Genomic DNA, 20,200 nt, shown 5'->3' on the forward strand with positions numbered 1-20,200 from the left:
TGCTATTATAAAAAAGCCTATTTGTAGTTCTTCCTTGTAATGTCTGAGTATCTGGTGATATGAATCAGATAAACAATCTCAGTAACCCATATACATTTTTCCACTCTTGCTTACTGCAAAAGCTTGAAGATTATTTTCTTTTTTTTCCACCCTCAACGATTTGAAAACTCTTCAGCAAAACAGTAGACACAGGCAGGCTTTCAAAATAGTAGCCCAAATAAATAAAAATACATCTCAATTTAATTACCAGAAAAATAATGACCTGGAATGTTTCAAAAAATAATCAGTAAGTGCAGCTGCAATCTCTGTATTGTGTTGCTGCACTAGGAAAATGAGAATTTGGTACGTGTGGATTTGGATAGGCATGTGAAGAGGATTTTTTCTCATTTTTCCTTCAAAGTGAAAGCAGACAAATGGAGATCATATTTATACATCACATTTTCCCAGTTACCTTTGTACATCAGATCAAAAAGGTTTTATCAGGTTTTCTTAATAAAAATCAGACAAGCCTCTATCAACAGTTCCCACCAAGACTAAAGACTGTATTAAGGAAGAACAAAAAATAAGGGTGAGGGGAGGGAGGGGAAGGCATATTCCAAACACAGCCCAGACCTTCTACTACACTTAATATTATCTGCTTGGATACTCTGAATGGGCAGAAATAAGACAGATACAAATCTGATATTGCCATTTTACTGATGGTGGGATAAATAACCCGACTAGATATTGGTATTCCCCTCTGACCCTCTGCCTCCCAAAACTAAAAAAAAAAAAAACAAAACCACACAAAAAAAAAAAAGGGCAAAAAGAAGAGATATTGCACTATATACTGAAGATCATTTGTGGAATATTTCTGGCCAAAGATGAGAACAATGTCTTAGGTAAGTATCTGCATCAACCAGAAGAGAGTGGTAATAGTATCTTCTGCAAACAGTTATCAAACCTTTTGGCAATATTAAAAAAAAACCAAAAACTTTATCCTTCTATCCATTTGGAAACCAACTGGATGAGATAAAATTATCTCTTCAAACAGACCTTGGAACATGCCAGGGACAAGAAATTCATATTTTACATGGTAGAGTCAAAAAGGAAATCAGTTGGTTTAATTTTTTTTATGGCTAATTTGGATGAACAAATCAAAAACCTGGAAGTGGAATGCACTCTGTCTGAAAGTGAAATTAGCTGAACAACAGACAATAACAACAACAAAAAAAAAACCCAAACTTGAATGCATTTATGGAAATGGTAAGCAGCAACTTAAGAGGGGATAAAACTTGATGATTACTTGTAGGGAAAATGTATTACATACATAGCAGTAGACAGATTACATACATACATTACATTACATTACACACATAACAGTAGACAGATTACACATATGCAGTAGAAAGACTGGCAATCAGGCAAGGAACCAAGGCAAGTGTATCAAAAACTAATGCAAGTGTTTACAAATACACTGGTTAAATGAAGTTAAACGAAGTTAAAAGAAGGTACAGAGCTAGCAATGAAAAAGGACAAGTGGTCATCCGAATTACGAGCATTTACCTGAACATTTATAATGAGCTGAAAAATTAGGGGAGTAAGTAGTACTAGAGAATCCAAGATTTGCCTTTATCTAATTTTAATCACAAGATATGGCTAGTATATATTTTTGCAGTCATAATTAGAAGGCAATTAACAAGAGAAAAAAACAGTGCATCAACTACATTGTGTCAATCCAACCTGATTCCTTCCCCTGAACAATTACCTCACTTCTTGGTTAAAATGGTAGTAACAGAAGTAAGTGATCTGTCATCCACTTTACAGCTTTGTGACAGTTAACTTGCTGTCACTCCCAAAAACAAATTAAGAAGATAAGATCCAAGATTACTCTGCACCAATTTCAACCCTTTACAGTTTGTTAATAGTCATCAATACATCACATGTCTCCAGAAATTTCATCAACTTCTGCTATCAGGCAGTATTTTGTTCTCTGGTCTACACTGCTAATTAAAATGTGGAATAAGAAGTGAAAAATACTAACCAAGTTTGAGTAAAATACTTAAAGTTTTTATGAGGACACTGCAAACACATTGGAAATGGAATTGAAAAGTACTTTGATCACAGAATCATAGAAAAGTTAGGGTTGGAAAGGACCTAAAGATCATGTAGTTCCAACCCTTTGTTAATCTAGATATATTAGTCTTCAAATGAGTTTAATCTTAAAAAACAGGTCACATCACACTCGCTGTGTCTATTTCAAGCTGAACTGTAAACAGCTGGCCATCTGCAGAAGAGACAACTCCACTGAAGTACCAGGAAGAACTTCCATCTCTGATCACATGTGCACTACAGTAAAACCACAAAAGAGCCTGCATAAGCCTATTCTTTGGTGGTTTTCAGAACAATTCAATCTCCATGACACAGACAGGTTCAGGATAAACAATCCTATCTCAAAATAACATAACCAACTAACAAGGACTTTCCTGAGACTCCTTTCCAACCCAATATTTTTGCAAATAAATCACATGTGCTATATGCAACTGAGACAGTGTGAGATAAATTCATATGTCAAAGATGGTAGATTTGGAAGACTTCTCTTAGAACTTACTTTAGCTCCAACACTGCAACTTCCAGTACTCCCAGTGCTGCCACTTACTACTCCTGTAAATCTTGCCTCTAACAATTCTTGTCTTCTTGGGTCCAGGCTATGAAGTTCATCCATTGCTCCTAAAAAGAGATAAATAAATTAATTATATTCCCTAGCATTTGCAGTGGAATATCTTGCAAACAAGCCAAACATAACACCAGCCTATGCAAAGAAAAGATTTCTACTCTCAATGTGACAACGATTCACCATCTGTTACCTAATCACGAATGCACTCAATGAATTCCAGATATTTAGGGGGAAGTTCTGTGTATCAGAATAGCCTTGTCAATGTTGGTGAAAACTAGAATGTGTTAGAGGCGTGTAAGAGACATGGAGTCTGTGGTGTGCGATATGCCAACCAGCAAATTATTTATAGATTAAAAACTAGCTGACAGGAGCAAAACAGTTTCCAGCATAAACCCTCCCAATTCTGCAATTCCCTTGTTTTCCATACTATTAAAATTGTGTAAGACATTGATATGTTGATAACCGACAAACAAGAATTATAGGGGAAAAAAAAGAAAATCAGAAGGTAGACCACAGTCCCCAACACATGCAAGGGAATGCAGGATTATATGGAGGTTTGAAGGGCAGACAAGCAAGGAGCAAGATCAGCAATATGAGAGGAGCCATGAGTAACAGAGATCCCCGCACAGGTGGTGCCTCTGACAGAGCCCTGCTAAACAGGGTAAAGCAGTGTGGCTGGCACTGGCAGGGAAATGAAGATGGAAGGAAATGGAGGAACAAAAGGAGTTTCTGATAAGCTCAGCCTACATGGGTAGGCTGCAACATGATGTGCAGCTTTCTAATTTGTATTTAAATCACTTATGGCTGTTTAAGGAGTCTGAAAGATGATACAGACAAATAGTCTTCCGTATTTACACAAACTGCATTCTTTGTTTTTATCTTTTCAACTACTTGAACATTCAGTTTATCTTCAATTGGAAACATTCCAGTTGCTTTATTTTAAGTAAGATATTTAATACCAAAGTCTTTCGGCACTATTTCACAGCATATCCCTCAAGTACCATATAAAGTGATACAGCCTTATCTTTTTCAACTCAGACACAACTTAGCAAGTTTGTGCTTCTCAGTCCCAGAGGACAACACAGCAGTTAAAAAAGGACATTACATTAATAACTATGTATATTCAAAGTGCTATGAAAAAAGATTTTTGGAATTTCATTTTCATGAAAACTTTTCATGAACTTCTACTTATCAGCTAAGCATCCTGACACCCAAGGCATCAGCACAGCCACTAATATTATCACCAGTGACAGAGATGAGAAATTTTTATACAACTCTTCAGTATCTCATCAAACAGCATTCAAGAACTAGACCTTTCAGTATCATACATTTTGGCCACTCCTTGCCATGCAGCTAATTCTCCTGGTAAGAAAAGCACAGGCTCTACCATTTGGCTAATTCAAGTTGCCCTTGTTCTTGTGGGTCAGCAGATGATGGCAAGTGGGGTGTCAGTGCTTCTTTAGTGCAGAGCCTGGTACCCAGACCTCCTCCCATGGAAGAAAACCACACACCAAGAGAAAAATGGTTGAGGAGGAGACATTCGATACTGTCTGGTTGGTAGAGCCTCCCTTCGAAAAAATCAAACCACAAGTGGTGGTTCAAGGGCCCCACATTTTGTTTCTGGAGATAGGGAAGTTTACCCAAATGCGGCCACATACAGAGCTGGAGGTCTCTTTTCCAGCAATGCATGCGTATTTTACCCACTTTGAAACTGCAGCTGGTGTATTATCAGCAGTTGTTAACACTGGTTTTGAACTTGCCTAGTGAAAATCCCTCCAATTTCTACATATTTTAAATTGTAAGCTCTCCAGGGTAAAAACTGTTTTACTATGTTTATGCACAACACAGAACAATCAGGAATCCTCTTTAAACACTTGCTTCCTAAAATATGCTTGTGTACTGCTTCCAAGAGTTTCAAAACCAAATTGTACACTTCTCATATGCACAGAATATACTTCTTACATTTACACATTGTGCACAGATGTGTACAGCACACTCTTCCTAGGATGAATGTGATCTATAACCGGAAAGTATTCCTCTGAAAAAGCTTAACAAACTAATTACATCAGATTTGTCACACAAGTTTAAATTATTATTGTTTTGCTTCATAACAGTGAAAGTGTTTAAGTGTATGCCACTCTGAAACCTATTCTAGTTTACCAAAGCTACCCGTTTAATGAAGCAGTATTTTGATTTACTAGCCTACTTGACAGTCACTGCTCACAAAAGTTTAGAGCTTACTTAAAATTACTGACATTCTAGCAATTACGAAACACGCATATATTACAGAAACAGATACTATCATATCCTATATTGTTTATTTTATGAAACACTGGAAAGCAATAACCACCGTGGACAACTAAGGCACATTCAAAGTGCTGCAGGGTAAAATTGCTACAGCAGGTCCCACATACTGTATCTAAATACTCATGTACTGAATAGATGGCACATCAAGTTACCTTACAAGTCAGAATTGTAATTTAGGAGGTAGAGGGGTATTCCACAGCACAGATGAAATACAATCTTTTTTTTTTTTTTTTTCTCAGATTTTAGAGCCCGCACATGCTAATGAATACACTGTATTCTCTTCATTATTTCTGCTGGAGTGGTTTTTGTCATTACGGTTGGGGGGGTTATTTTGATTTGGTTTTGGTTATTGGTATTAAGTATCCAGAACCAAAAATCAACATGCACTCCTCCATTCTGGTCATCTAAAGGACAAGACAGAAAAGCTGGATTCAAACTTTCTTCCAACACAGAGTAAACCCTATGAACATCTATTAAACTGCCTTCCTCATTCATGCTGTAATTTAATTCACCATTCACTCCCAGACACACAGCTGTTTTCTCAAGAATACAAAGTTCTGTACAATTCTGCAGTTCTCAGCACAAGTTACCTGCTCTTAAAGGTACCATGAGCTTTAAGCCACTTCATGTAAGGGACATAAAAAATCAGTTTTTTTTAAATACCAAACATTATAAATTCTCCTGCTGCCCATAACATCAACATAACTTACAGTTCTGAACATGTACCCAGACTTACATGAACTAAGCTCATTCTTACCCCTGAAAGCCAACTCACTAACTCAAAAGACACACAATCACATTCTGCAGGTACCTTCAGTGTATTTACAATGATGCTAAATGAAGGACTGGCACTGCTACAATCCACTGCCATTCAACCTTCTACTACCACCCAAAACTCAGAGAAAAGCCCTAAAACACGCCACTACTTTACTTCTTGTAACTACTACGTATTTTGGAATGCTTGTTCTAGGTTTTTGGGTTTTTTTTTAAAGTTACCAACACTACCTAGCTCTTGTATTTCTTGGGATTGGTGGTATCCTCCATATTAATTTATCTTTCAGAATCATACAGCCTCTCCTCTAAAAACTAGTATAAAATACACAGATTTCTTGTCCTGGAGAGTACACTTTTTGCAAGAACTCTACAGAAAAGAACTCCAAACTCCTCTGAGGATAAGCTGAGCAATGGGTTATGTCAGAAGTCAAAGTTGTAATTCAGACAATCAGTTTATAAGCTCTCTTATGGCGTTCAGTATAAAATCAATTATACTGTACTTTACCTTAGGAAAACAGAGATGTACCGAATCAGAGGATTCTTCATTGTAGTTTGAATTTTTCAGAACTGGTGACCAGAAAATAATAAAGTGCAACTACACCTGCACCCCAGGTCTTGACACCTCCAAATACACAAATACTTGCACAAGATCTAGTTATTTAACCAAATATTTACTCATATCTGAGTGAAATGGACATTTTAGGAGAAAAAGTTTAGCAGTGAGTTGCAACTGCAAGTCTTCACCTCCTAAAACTGGATCTTCTGAGATATACATTTACTACAGTCTCTATCCCAAAACACTGCTAGGCTACCAAGCAGCATCACAGACCCAAACACAAAGGCCTGACAGATAAGACATATTTCTCTTTTCCACTACGTATGGAATCAAGCTCCGAGACTCAATCTTTATCTCTGACCCTCTTATTACCCTGAATGGACTCTTGTTATCTGGCAATCAATTACAGCTTGGAGATGAAGAAAGCTCAACAGCTTCACACACTGTCAGCTTGCTACAATGAAGATAAAGTTCATTATGGAGAAACCAGATTTGTCTTTGAACAACCCTCTGGATTTGACTGACGCCCCCCCCATTCCCTGAATGCAAGGCCAGCACAAACCACCTATCACTTAAGTGAAAGGCAGACTGGTCTGGTCTGATTTCTTTAACAGAGTTATTTGCATATAGCTTTTAATGCCAAAGCAAAATACTTCAACATGAAGAAACTACTGAATAGAAGAAGACACTTCAGCAATAGTCCAAATGTAATCAGAATTTCCTGATGTGCTCATAGAGGGCACTTAGCTTTTATGGTAACATGCATGGTATGAGAATTATGTCCAACATACTAACAGCAGATAAAACCAAAGCTTTAAAATATCAAAAGCAAAACAGACGACAGAAAATTACTAAAAACACAGATTCTAAAATCTTTACTCAGTCTCCCAAAAAAAAAAAAAAAGTCCACACAACTACTTCTCTTTTTTTTTCACGAACATGAAGATGCACCTTGCCTCTGCATCCACATGTATTTCCTTTTAAGTGAGCTAGTGTCTTGTCTCATCGGGAAAAAGAAAAACAAACCAATCAAATCAGGCACTCAACTTCACTCTTCTCTCTCATCTTTCTGGAAGTCTGAACTTCCCTTATTGCAGAACCAATGAGAAAGGACTTTTTCAGTCTCCAGGAAAACAGTGCAATTAAGCAAACATTTCTGCTTCCAAAAAAACCCAAACTATTTAATAACAAACTATTTTGTAGTCAGGTAAATTCTAGCAAGTCACTGTCATGCTGATCAAGGTTTCTTTCAATTAATAGTAAGCCTTTCTATTTATTATAGCTTATAGTTTATATTTGCTTCAGTACCTTACAAAGCCAATGGGGAATAAAGCAACGCAGAACAATTTGTCAGTGAAGGAACATACAGAGCTCTAACATACAAGTCTAATCAAGTGAAAAAGTATGACAAATCAAAATACAGTAAGACAACAAACTCTACAGAGTGGATCCAAACTTCTTGATTTTTAAGTTGGAAAAAATGACACCTGTTCCACTTAAACTAGAACATCTGGGCTGTGAGATTGTGAGACTGAGCCAAGGAAAAAAAACAAAACAAAACAAAACAAAACCCCCAACCAAACAAAACCACACAACAAACACCCCCAAACATCAATAACAACAAAAAACCAAACCAAACCGAACAAACCCAAACACAACAAAAAAACCCAAACAACCCCCAAAACTGACCTGTGTTGCTAAGCCATGTCTTGAATAGTCTTTCTTCCACAGCATGTTTTGGGGAATCACAGAAAACACACCTGGAAATAGGCTTAAAAACTACTAATGTACTAAGGAAACAAGATGAGATGCTCATACAATGGCATAAAGCCAAGCAGCAGAAATATGAAAAGACTTAAATTCCAAGGTAACAGTAAAAACACAACCTGCCCTTAGCAGAAGGCTTTGAAGGGCATCACCATTGTGACTCACAATCCCAAGGCCCCAGGGATTCAGTACTGCAGACTCAGCAGTAGAGAAGGTCCCACTCAACCTAAACTAGCAGTCAATAAGGCAGATAGCAAGACACAATCTCTGAGACTTAAGAGTCAAACAAATAAAAAAAAAAAAAATCCCTGAACTATATTTATCTCCTAACAACAGCTACATAACCAAAGCTTAAAGGACACCAGAGTTCCAGCTCTTCCAAAATACCTAACAGAATAACAACAAACTGCTATTACCCATGACAAAGTTTAACCTGAACATTTAGAAATGTTTAAAATCACTGGTTTTCCAATGAAGAGGATTAACGACTTCTTCAAGTGACTATGTAGCTACGTAAGTGATAAGAAATTCCTAATGAGATACGTATCTAAGCACAGGGTCAGGAAAGCACAGAAACAATTTAATTAATCAAGAGCAGTTTTACATGCACAGTGAAAACGCAGCATTTCTCAGCACTTGAGCCACTGACACTGAAGCACACAACACAGAAAACCAAGTATAAAACCAGTATTTCTCACTGAAGTTCTATTCTCTATTTAGGTACCCCCATTTCCTAACAAACCACCACTACGACTACCACTAAGGTGCGCAGGTGAACTTGAAATGCTTTTCTTAATAATCTAAAGAGGTTTTTAATCCGCAAATTAATCCCCTTAAAATGAGAAAGACTGTGTCCAAAAGAATGGGCAGACAGATGCAACAAGCTAAAGGTTACTACTGCTTATTGGAGGCTGGGGAGGATAAAAGAAAGGAGGAGAAAAATCGGATAATTAGCAGGCATACAGATCAGGCTTTTGTCTACATAAAATCAGTGAGAGGAAAACAACGTAAGTGGCAAATTTTGTCCTAAAAAAAGCACAATTATGGCAAATCTAACAAATTATAAGAAAAAAAGCACCAACTTCCACATAAACATCACAAGACAGTTTTGACAAATAAAACTTCTGTGTCTGCTGATTACAGTTGTATGATTGTTGGATGCAAACTTGTTAAAATACAAAATAGAGAAAATAAGGTTTTTTGATGGGGAGATAAAACACCCCAAACACAACAATTCTCACCGACTTCCTGTGAACTAAAGAGCTGATAAGGAAGTGCATTTCAGACAGGTTGTTGGGTTACCCGGACTTTACCACTCAACATTAATTCTCCTGGTGCTCAAAGAACAGGAAAATGTTTCCTGTCTCCCTTCCCTCTCCAAGATGCAGTCTATTTCTTTTTGGAAGTTTAAGTTTTGGAGGGTTTTTTTACTACCACAGCTCACTTTTTAAAAGTGCCGTTTGAACATTGTTTATTTCACTTTTTCCAACAGTTCAATGGTCCAGAAACTTGATCTAAAACAAAAAAATAACTTTGGCCGCTGGATAGATAAGTAATTTTCTGCAAATCATTCCACAACAGAAATCAATTCTTTAACGCTAAAAAAATTGTAATGATCATTAGACTTCATCTCTGTGCTGCCAGCTTTTGGATTTCAATTGTCTGGCCAGCAACCTGGAAAGGAAAAGTGAATTACAGAGAAACATGTTCCTGAGGGAACATCTGCTAACACCCTGAAGAAAGACTTACGAATTAACTACTTGAGCCAACTCCAGATTAGCTAGCAGACATTTCTGTGTAACAATTTAAGAATGTTTAACTCTCCCCACCTTTCAGCTAGGCACCCTCTTCTAAGGATCCCTTGGCCATTATGCGTCTTCTCATTTGGCTGTAGGCAGCAGCAGAAGAGCTGAATTTCCAAGTTGCCTCCCAATGTCTTTATCTGGCCACAAACAACATATACTCATGCGTATGGGTTTATGCCACAAAGATGGCAACTCAGAATGGCTCTTTCAGAGCTCAGGGAGTGATTCATACAACAGAGAGAACAATAGCTCCCCAAGGGTCTGTTCTATTGTAACAGGGCTTGAACCAGGCATGCAATTATGACCAAGGCAAGCTGGTGATGCATTGTTTCTGACAAGTCCTTCTGCTAATCCAGCCCCTCGGAAGTACAACTGAATTGCCTTGAAGCCACACAAGGCTCAAGAGCAATGCACAGGCCTCTTGAAGCAACAAAGAGCTCTTATTTCTGAGTGACAGCATTTTTAATACATATTGCATGTAAGTAACGGCACTTTCCTTCAACATCACGGACAACAAACCCATTGCACGGGTGTAGACGCAACCTGCTTGAGGTACCTAAGATAAGTACTAATGTAGGAAATGGAAAGACTTGAAAACAAAGAAAAAAACCAACTGATTAAGTACCTTTAAAAATTACATCCCAAACCTGAAAAAAACAACATACATGTCTATGACAGTTTTCAAGACTCAGGTCTGTCTAACAATTAATGGTGCTGATGGGTCTGAAGCTTTCTGCAATATTCACTGAAACAGGCATGCTGTGTCTCATTCCAATCCTGTTTGTTATTCAGAAAACAAGTCAAAATTTAGTTTTATTTGGCATGTGAATCCTTACATTGGTTGAGTTTTAGCCAGACTTTTCTTTATGCTAGCTCTTCCTGAAGGAATTCTTCACAGACCACATTTTCCCCATCTTGACCCAGAAATTACTATGCCATTATTTTTTGCTGTCTCTTTTTCCATTTTAATGTTAGGAGTTGGCAAGTATAGAATAATTAATAAAGAGAAAATAAGATACAGTGCAGAACATTCAACATGGCATCCACTTCTCCATTTCCCCGACTTCTAATGTAACTCCCATGTGTACCATGTACAGAAAGCGTTAGCATATCAAATACTGCTATGAGCAACAGAACCATGACAAGGTCCTTCCTGAGTCTGTTGAATAACATTCAACGTGATGAATGAAGGGGGAAAGGACAACTGATAGATGATGCAGTACATTACTAGCATCTTGAAAGCTGTTTATCTTGGAATTGCCACCCCCCAACAGCAGTAAGGAGGCTGGTATCACTGTATTTTCTCTTTTCTTCACACACCTTAACTAGACAAAAACTGAATTCAACAGATCAGTTCACGTACAGAGTAACAGAAACATTTGCTGTGCCCAACAGCAGACCAGTTCACTCAGAAAAAGAATTTTCCACATACAAAATCCCTCTCCTTGTCCAGTAATTCCTTCTAGGCTCTTAAAACCAATACTGACCTAAGCAAGACCAGAGTGTGCTTCATACATTGAAATCCCAAACTGCAAGAACTTTCTCCACCATGAAAGCCCTCTTGTACCAATCAAAGAAAAAAAAAATGCTACAAAAAATACTCTGCAGAAAAGTAGCATCAGTGAATAATATCATGGAATCATAGAATTGTTTGTCTGGGTTAGAAGGAACCTTATCGATAATCTCATTCCAACCCCCCTGTCATTAGATGAGGTTGCTCAAAGCCTCATTCAACCCATCCAAACCCCTGAACATTCCCAGCTGAACTCATACAACTAAGAGCTTAAAAAAATTGCTAAAAACAGATTTCCAGAGTGGTTGGCTACAATATCATATGCAGAACGAGCCTGACAAAGAAGCCAATGCTTTGAACATATACAAATCAGATGGCTGATATCCTGAATGTGTTCGTTACAGCGAACGGTATCCATTCCCTTGAAACCTGTAGCTATATAATCCAAAGTGTCATATTTTCCTGATTTTTTAGAAACCTGGATTACTCACTCTGAACTGCCAAGAGCAACCAAACAGCGGGTTCTGATCTGACAGAAGGATTTTGATGCCTGTATTAATGCCACCAACTTCTACTACTCAAGAGGGAACTGGCAGAGCCAGAGTGTTTCAAAGAAACAAGTAGATTTGTTAACTTAGTCTTCACTGATTGTTTTGCACTCTTTACAGCTAAAGATGGTGATACCCATGAGCAAGTTTATTGACTAGTTGACTTGTGCTGTCTGAAGTGCTTCTCTAAACATTTAGCTCATTTTGAACAAGTGTATAGGTACTGAAAACAAATGCATCCTCAGTAAAACTTTTTGTTATGACAGCATCTGATTTGAACATCTGCTACAGTGATGCAACAATCAGAGATATAAAGCAATCATATGAAGCGCTTTTAATAAAGTTCAAGACAACTGTTAGTTTTGGCAGCAACTGGGTAGCCTACTAATAGATCCTTCCTGATGTTTCTTGTCATCTCTAACCATTATAGTCTGTGCCTGCATAAACTGGATACTAAGCTCTCTGAAGTCTCACCTAAAGCCTTAATTAACCACATCAAGGTTCCATGCAGCTTTCTACTGGAAAGGGAAGATTCACTACACAGTGGTAAGGTCAACAACAGTTTTGTTTCTTCAGAGTTAAGAACAACGGTCTGGTTAAAGAAAAACTACACTAAATGCATAGCTAAATGATTGTAGACTATCACATTAGAAGATAAGAAGAAAATATGACGGTACCCCTGTGTATGCTTTAGTCTACTGGAGATCCTCGGTCAATCAAAAGTAAAAAAAGTCCTTGTTAGTGCCCTATATAGCAGTATCAGTGCTGCTCTACTGCACTGCACTACTACTACTGCGATCAATAAACAAATATACAATATCAGGATGAGAAGTTTATGCTTACAGTCTCCCTATAACATAAGAAAAGCCTATTTATATTTTACAAACACCACCTAACATCTTGGCCAAAATTACACAAGACGTCTGTGGCAGAAACACTAAAGCACTGTCTTCCTAGGTAGCAAACATCTGCCCTGAACATAACTTTATGTCAAGAGAGATAAAAACTAACACAGCCTGGGCTACACATATGCAGGCGACAGGCTGCCTGCCTAACTCTACCAGCTGCCTTTTCACCTCTATGTAGAGGAATCTGCAGCAATTACTATTGTTTCCAGACAGCTCTGTAAAAAGTAACCAAACAGAAACAGAGAAGCAGAATTTGCCCATTTCAGCTTCATTTGCTGCAAAATCAGACGCTCCCTGTCCCCTTGGGGAAGAGGCAGTAAGCAGGGAGAAGCACACTGCAAGTTCATGGGTCACTTGTTGGCAATGCAGACTAACAGGTCACAAGATAACACCAGTTTTGTGATACTTTCAAAAAGCGCATCACGTTCTGAACAAAAGCTCGCTACATTCCATCTATTTCTATGCTGAAAAGGACTAAAAGCCTGGAGCAGTCCTGAAGAATAAAAACATCTACCTAGAGAAATACCAGAAAGTACAGCAAATTTCATTTGCCGCATTCATTTATTAGGAAACAAACTGGGAGCTCTAAACACTCTAGTCCACAAAATGGCTGTACTGCAAGCATTAAAATGGCACAGACCTTTTGCACACATCAAAAATAAACAGTGGTTTCTGCTATCTAATGAAGAAGTGAAAAGGAAGTTAAAAGCAGAGGTCACCTATGGAGCAGGAAGAGAGCGAGCAATGCCCCTTCCCATAGAGTTTTTGGTTCTCATCCTCACTCTTCAGAAAAAGTAAACCATGAAGGAACAAATACAAATTGTGCACTTTTCCCCCGAATAAATTTGTCTGGAAGTTAACTATAGGATAGACAGGCAGTCCAAAATCCCCCCAACAATGTCATAGAATAAATGTATTTTTTTTTTTTTAATACCAGTCATTTGGTATTTGAAAGCTGTATTTGTGTCAAAAGAAGTGTGTTTCAGTTGTTAATTCCCTGTATTTCCTAATCTCCTTACTTCTGTAACTCCTACTGCCATTTCTGCCCTCATGATCTCCAAAATCTTCCCAGCACAGACAGTCCACTGACCGTACAGGCAGAGAAAAGTGCTCTGCTCCCTAAAACACACAGGATATAACGAAATGCTGATAACAGTATGTAACTCTCAACCAATGTTGTTTTCACCATGACATGGTAAACAACATGCTACAAATAAGAAATTCAGCAAAAACCCCTAAGTCTTTCAAAATACATTCATCTATTTCACTCATAACATTACAATCAACTAGAACTTCAACCCCCATATACTTATATAAGCAACCACAGTTTAACATCAAACAAGTAGAAAAGCTTATTGCACCTCTAAGATTAAACTGGGACAGTAAATTCACCTCTAACTGTAAGCACAAGATTTATGAACTACTTTGGCTTTTGAACTATACCATCTTAAGAAAAAAAGGCACTAACCTCAAACAACACGGCCGATTTCCTCTTTTCAAAATACCTGTGTGGTGTACACAGCATAAAAAATAGTGACAATTGAAACAAATAAAACAAATTTACATTAAGAGATTTAGGCTGCCGAATTACTGCTTTGTGAGAAGCCATCACACCAAGTGGGCAGCTCATACAACAGGTACCCTCCCTCCCCGCCATGCTGAGAGGGCCATGCTACCTAGAAGATGGCTCATGATTTTTCTCTTGTAGGCAGCCTGTCTATAGGTGGTGCTCACAGAAGGTGCTTCTTAGGTTTTTGTGGTGCTCCTTTGGTGGTGCTCCTTAGGGGTTTGCGGCTTTTTAATTTACAATTCAACCAGCAGCTTCTGAACTGACAGAACAATCCAAACTTCACAGAATAGGGGAAGAAAATCATTTCCTTAAAGTCCCTTGTAGGGAGGAGCCTCTCAGAATATGGCTTTAAATAGAGAAATTACACACATGTAAAGCTGACATGTTAATGACTACTACGCCTATATGTTCCTAGGACTTTGCAGCACTGCTCGCATTCTAAACAGGGAAAAAATGAGACTTGTATGAAATCACACAGGAAACAGTTAAAATTCAAGTTTAAAGGTAAGGGGAAAATATATTTTCAACGTTGTACTCGTCTTTCTTACAGCACAGCTACAAAGCCTATTGATATCAACAGTGTACAATAAATTCAGTTGCAACTTTGTGTACTGAACATTTTTAAAAATTCAGCACCCACCCAGTGCACAGACAAAGAAACATCCTATGTAATCATCTGTCAAAAATTCAGTTTTAGTATTGCTCAGCATTACCATTAAAGAAATCTGCTTTACAGCCATTTCTCCCATCCAGCGCTGAACGCCTAATTTTAAACCAGCTTTCTTTTCTGCTATACTATCACTTTCATTCATGCTTTAGAAGAAAGGGATTCTCATTCCTTTCAGCATAGGCCCTTCCTGAGAACTGCCCATCTTGCAGGCAGAGCAAATAGGTTTTAGCAAACTGACTTCATGGAAGAAAGTCTGTGGCAAATAGGTTTTAGCAAACTGACTTCATGGAAGAAAGTCTGTGATCATGTGAATAAAATTTCATAACATAAATCATAGAATCATAGAATAGTTAGGGTTGGAAAGGACCGTAAGATCATCTAGTTCCAACCCCCCTGCCATGGGCAGGGACATCAGTTAAAGCCCTGAAAAAGGGCAGATTTTTAGGCTTTGATAGTGGAAAAAAGCCCCAAACAAATGGATTCAGGTATTTATTCCAAACATACTTCAAGACACCAGTAAAAATACTTATGTGCAATTAACATCATTCACCATGTAGATGCACTCAAACACTCAGCTCATAGTACTTGTTCCTCTACAAAACTAACCACAGCTCTTCTTCATTAAAGGATACGGATACTACACCAGCTTCTGTGGACTACCGTGGCTGTAATTTTAGTAAAAACAAGTGTGATCCAAGTTCTCTTCCCCAACTGACAGGAGGTAATGGAGGGCTTTTCCTGAAAATAGCTCATATCAGATGCAGAGGAGGATGATGGAATTCTTGGTTGAAGCAGGCCTCCTGGAACCTACCTCAGCCAATTTGACAGAGACAGAGGAGCCAGTGCTACCAGGAGGTTACCAAGAGTTGAGAAGCGAGGATGCCTTTCACTTGGCATACACTTAACACGCATGCTCCCACACTCCTGACTTTGGGGCTGACTAAACCAAGCTAACTACATGGGAGATATTTTAAAACTGAATAAATCTATCAACAAACCTATGCCAGACTTCGAGAGGATCCAGAGCTGAGCCAAGCTTACCTCCACCAGTTAGAAAAGGCAGAGTCCAAATGAGACAGATAAGGCTAAAGCCCTGATGAGTCTTCACTGCTTTGGTGAGCTACCTCTGTGGCAAAAAGACAACTGAAGTTTAAGAAGAGGTAAAAGCAACGGTACAAAACCACATCAGTGAGGAGGAAGCTTCACCGGCAGCAGTTCCTAGGGAGAAAAGCCCGTGGCGCCGGAGGCCGCCCCCTCGCCGTGCCGTGCCCGCTGCGGCACGGCCAACGGACAGGACGCGCCCCCCTCAGGTGGCAGCCGGCAGTTACAACCACCACGCGGCGGCGGTCAGCATGCTCACGTGACACGGCCGCGTGACTTTAAAGAGACAGGAGAGCTTTTAAATAGCAGGTAGCAAATGCAACTGAGCGAGTGCACCCGCAGAGGCTGATAGAATGGTCGGACAAATACCAGTCTCGTCTCCAACGAAGCCCTTCTAAATCCCTAACAGCTAGCCACACCACCTGGTTCGGTAGCTACCTCCATCACTAACTCGAACACTATCTTCATTTACTTTTATGTAACAAAATGTTGTTCTGCAAGTACTACATCCTAACATGATTATTTATCAACTGAGAGAACCCATACCAAAAATGTCTTATTGTGCCAGAAATCACTTGGTATCTTTGGCTTATTCATGCAACAAACCCAACAGATTCAGACTCAATGGATGTAACAAAAAGCAATTGTGATGACCAGTCTTGAATTAAACCTAAAAAAAAAAAATTATGAGGAATTTCTATTAAAAAAGACTGAAAGCATACTCATAAAATATGTTATTTCCAAAAAAATCCCTCGTTTGGTCCTTTACCCACAACAATCTGAAACTGGTTTTCACCTTTTCTCAAGAGGTAGCTGTTGGCCAAACAGGATTTTGACACCCCAGGTAAATCAACATTCCTCTCCAGTCTTTCTAGACACAGGCACCCATGAACTCTTAACTGCACGAAGCACTTGCGACCGCTGTCAGCACTAACAGTTCAGTGCTCCCACATGGGACGCAAGAGGAGACACTCCCAGCTGCATCCGCGCAAAACCATGCCACCGAGTGCACCTCCAGCTGAGCGCAGACAGTCAATGCTTGAATGTCCGGAAGGTTCTGGCTTCTATCACATCGACTGCTCCCTTTGTCAAAGAATACCTTTCCTCCAGCAAAATCAACACCATGCACAAATGGAAACTGAGCAGAGGGACCACAATCTGGGGAGGAAAATGACAGTTCAGAGAAGCCCAGGGGAAGCAGAGGAGCAGGACAAGACTGGAGGTCACTCTTGTGGCCCAGCACCGGTCAGGAAGGGAAACGGGCAGTGGGAGGAGGCAGGCTGAGGGACCTGGTCTAGGGGAGAGCACACACAACCCACCCAGATAGTGGCACACTGCCAGATTCTGCAGCTCCTGACAGTCACTGGTACTGCTGCCTCATCATTGCTTCCCTTAAAAAGATGGGATTTCAAAGCCACAAGAACAAGAAAAAGAAGTAAAAATAGCAGGTTCTCTCTCTCTCTCATATGGACAAACTTAAAGAAAAAGATTTAAGGAAAACAGCAGGAAGGTGGTGTCAGACGCTGGCAGAGGTCAGTGCCTGTTGTTTGCACTTCTCTAGAAGAGAAAAACAAGTGAAAGGCTCGGGGAGAACAGCACGTTGCAATTTAGCCAGGAGAACAAATCAGGTCAACTTTCAATCACACGACACAGAGAAGGGAGGGGAAAAAAAAATCACTATTAAGGTCATTTACTGGAAATTATTTTGCTGTCATAGCTTCAACATTTCATTCCCAACTTATGATACATGTTGCAAGTACAACAGGGAGAAAAAATACAAGAAATATAATATTAATGTATAATCTAATATACAACCAGACTCTGCTTTTTTGTGAACTCTACATGTTTCTATTCTCCTCTATGATTCTGTTTAGAAGCAAACACCTATATAAAAAAGCTAAAAATCAAGATATGGCAAAACGATCATGACCAATCTAGCAGCCAAATTGTGTATCATCTGCAGTATTCATCAGCAGGTTTAACAAAATCACATCCTTGGAAAAATGAACCAGGTTTTTAAGAAGTATGTAATAACAGACAACAGGAGTTTAGAACCTTTTTATTAAAAGGCAGCTGAAGTTTTTGTGTGAGCTGAGCTTGTTTATGAGACTGCTATGGGGGATGGGGGGTCCTAACAACATTAGTATTCCTGATGACTAAACAGACTGCTCATCAAGACTTCACACACACATTTTGTGTATATATAAAAGTGTGTACATGCATGATATAATTCTTCCTTAATACTAACCACTTGGATGTTCTGGATGTGACAGCATGTATCAAACAAGAGACTGAAAAAAGAAAATTATCTATGGATGCAGAATACAAAATACCATCTAACAAGGAAGCAAAGTCCATGATTTTTGCCTTTCATAGTCTGAATACTGGTGTTACCCCTCTTAGGCATTATTAGTATCACAATCATTTAATAATACAATTTAATTAGAAAGAGGTAATACACAATCTGATTATGTAAGTAGAGGTAAATTAAATAGGCAATGAACTTCACAGAAAACAATCACATACTGAAGCAATAATGTGAACAGCAAAAAGTGCTTTTTGTATCTCATTTTAAAATTCTAAACCTGCATCTTCAGGAATTCCTCTGATCTGTATCACTTTAAAATACAAAAATCCCACTCATAATGACTCTTCATGACACTAAATACAAAGGTACTATAACAAGAATTCGTCTACCTTATTCAAAGTTGAAGCTTGCAGAAAACTTGCTAGATAGCCTTCTATAGTTCTGTACTGTGAATAAAACTACTGAAACTAAAATGCAACACTAGTAATTAAAAAGTTTCTGGACCATGTATCAAAGACACAGCAACCACTCCCGAACAACAGTCAGCTCAAGGAATAACTGACTTGCAAAAGAAACAAAAACCATAGTGACCAATACCAGTAAACCTATTCTTAATAATCTATAATCAGCACTACCACAACTAAAATTACTTCATGAAGATAATCAGACTACCATCACTCTTCACACCACCGTGTAAATTCTCATCTAGCAGTGGAAGGGGACACACACAGGGAAAAGAGCTGCCGCAAGGGCAGCAAGACTCTCGAGGATATACCTTATCATGACTTAGCACTAACAAAGGACTTTTACTTTGAAAAGTTTCAAAACTTCTGATACATCTTTTCATAAAACTTTTAACAGAACTGTTAAGAACAGATCATTCCCTATCGACACCAAGAGAATTCGCCACTAAGTTAAGACCTCCAGCATAATACCTGCAAAATGCTTTCCTCCATAAACATGGTATTTGTAAAAGATAAAATAACAAAACTATTTCAAAGTTACTATATTTTTCACTATACAAACATATTTATTGAAAGAACTGGTTTCATTATGATCTTATATGTGCAAATGTGGTTGGTCTTTACAGTGTTATCACTTACAAAAATATAAACCTTGTTGTAAGTCACCAGTGTTCACCAAAACTAGAACTTGTGTTGTAAACGAACATGTTTTAAATTATAATTCTGTATATTTAATTTACAACTGCACATTTCTACTGATGTTAAAATGAATACTATTAATTGTGTATGTTTTCAATTGCTTCATAATGAAATTACCAACTTACTAAAGGACACTACTCTCACTGCTTTTACTAGGAATAAGCTAAGAAATGGCAAAGACAGCAACCTCCTCAAGGTCCAAAATAGCTAGAAGGAGGGTATTACACCACAAAAAAACCAAACAAACAAAAAACCAAAAAGCACTGGCAGAAGTACAGCTGCAAAATTTAGGACGAAACTGGGGAACCTATAAGAGTGCAGCATTAACTAGAAAACACAATATTTAACAATTACAGCTATTCAGTGCATAGGCCTGATTAGCCTAAGCCACAAGAATGAAGAAAAGAAGTATTAGAAATCCTACTCAGATGATGGTAGCATCATCTGAGTTTTTCTCCATAGAACCAAGGAGTCCAAGAGTTCAGTGGTGGAGAAATGAGAAACACCCCTGTGATGCCACGGGCAGACACCAACCAAGTGAAGACCAGATATAA

At 38.5% G+C, this 20,200-nt stretch overlaps 1 protein-coding gene across 3 annotated transcripts in view; it reads right to left on the minus strand.

Annotated features, from left to right (window-relative positions):
* The window catches only part of TLK1 (tousled like kinase 1), a 70,889-nt gene that overhangs the window by 42,321 nt on the left and 8,368 nt on the right, over positions 1 to 20,200 (minus strand). For all 3 annotated transcript variants that reach the window (XM_080622135.1, XM_080622134.1, XM_080622133.1), the window contains exon 2: positions 2,591 to 2,709. In XM_080622135.1, coding sequence (XP_080478261.1) covers positions 2,591 to 2,704 — 114 coding nt within the window. In that variant the 5' untranslated portion in view covers positions 2,705 to 2,709. The remainder of the gene's footprint in view (positions 1 to 2,590; positions 2,710 to 20,200) is intronic.

This window comes from Psittacula echo, assembly GCF_963264785.1.
Source record: "Psittacula echo genome assembly, chromosome: 6".
Taxonomy (NCBI): Eukaryota; Metazoa; Chordata; class Aves; order Psittaciformes; family Psittacidae; genus Psittacula; species Psittacula echo.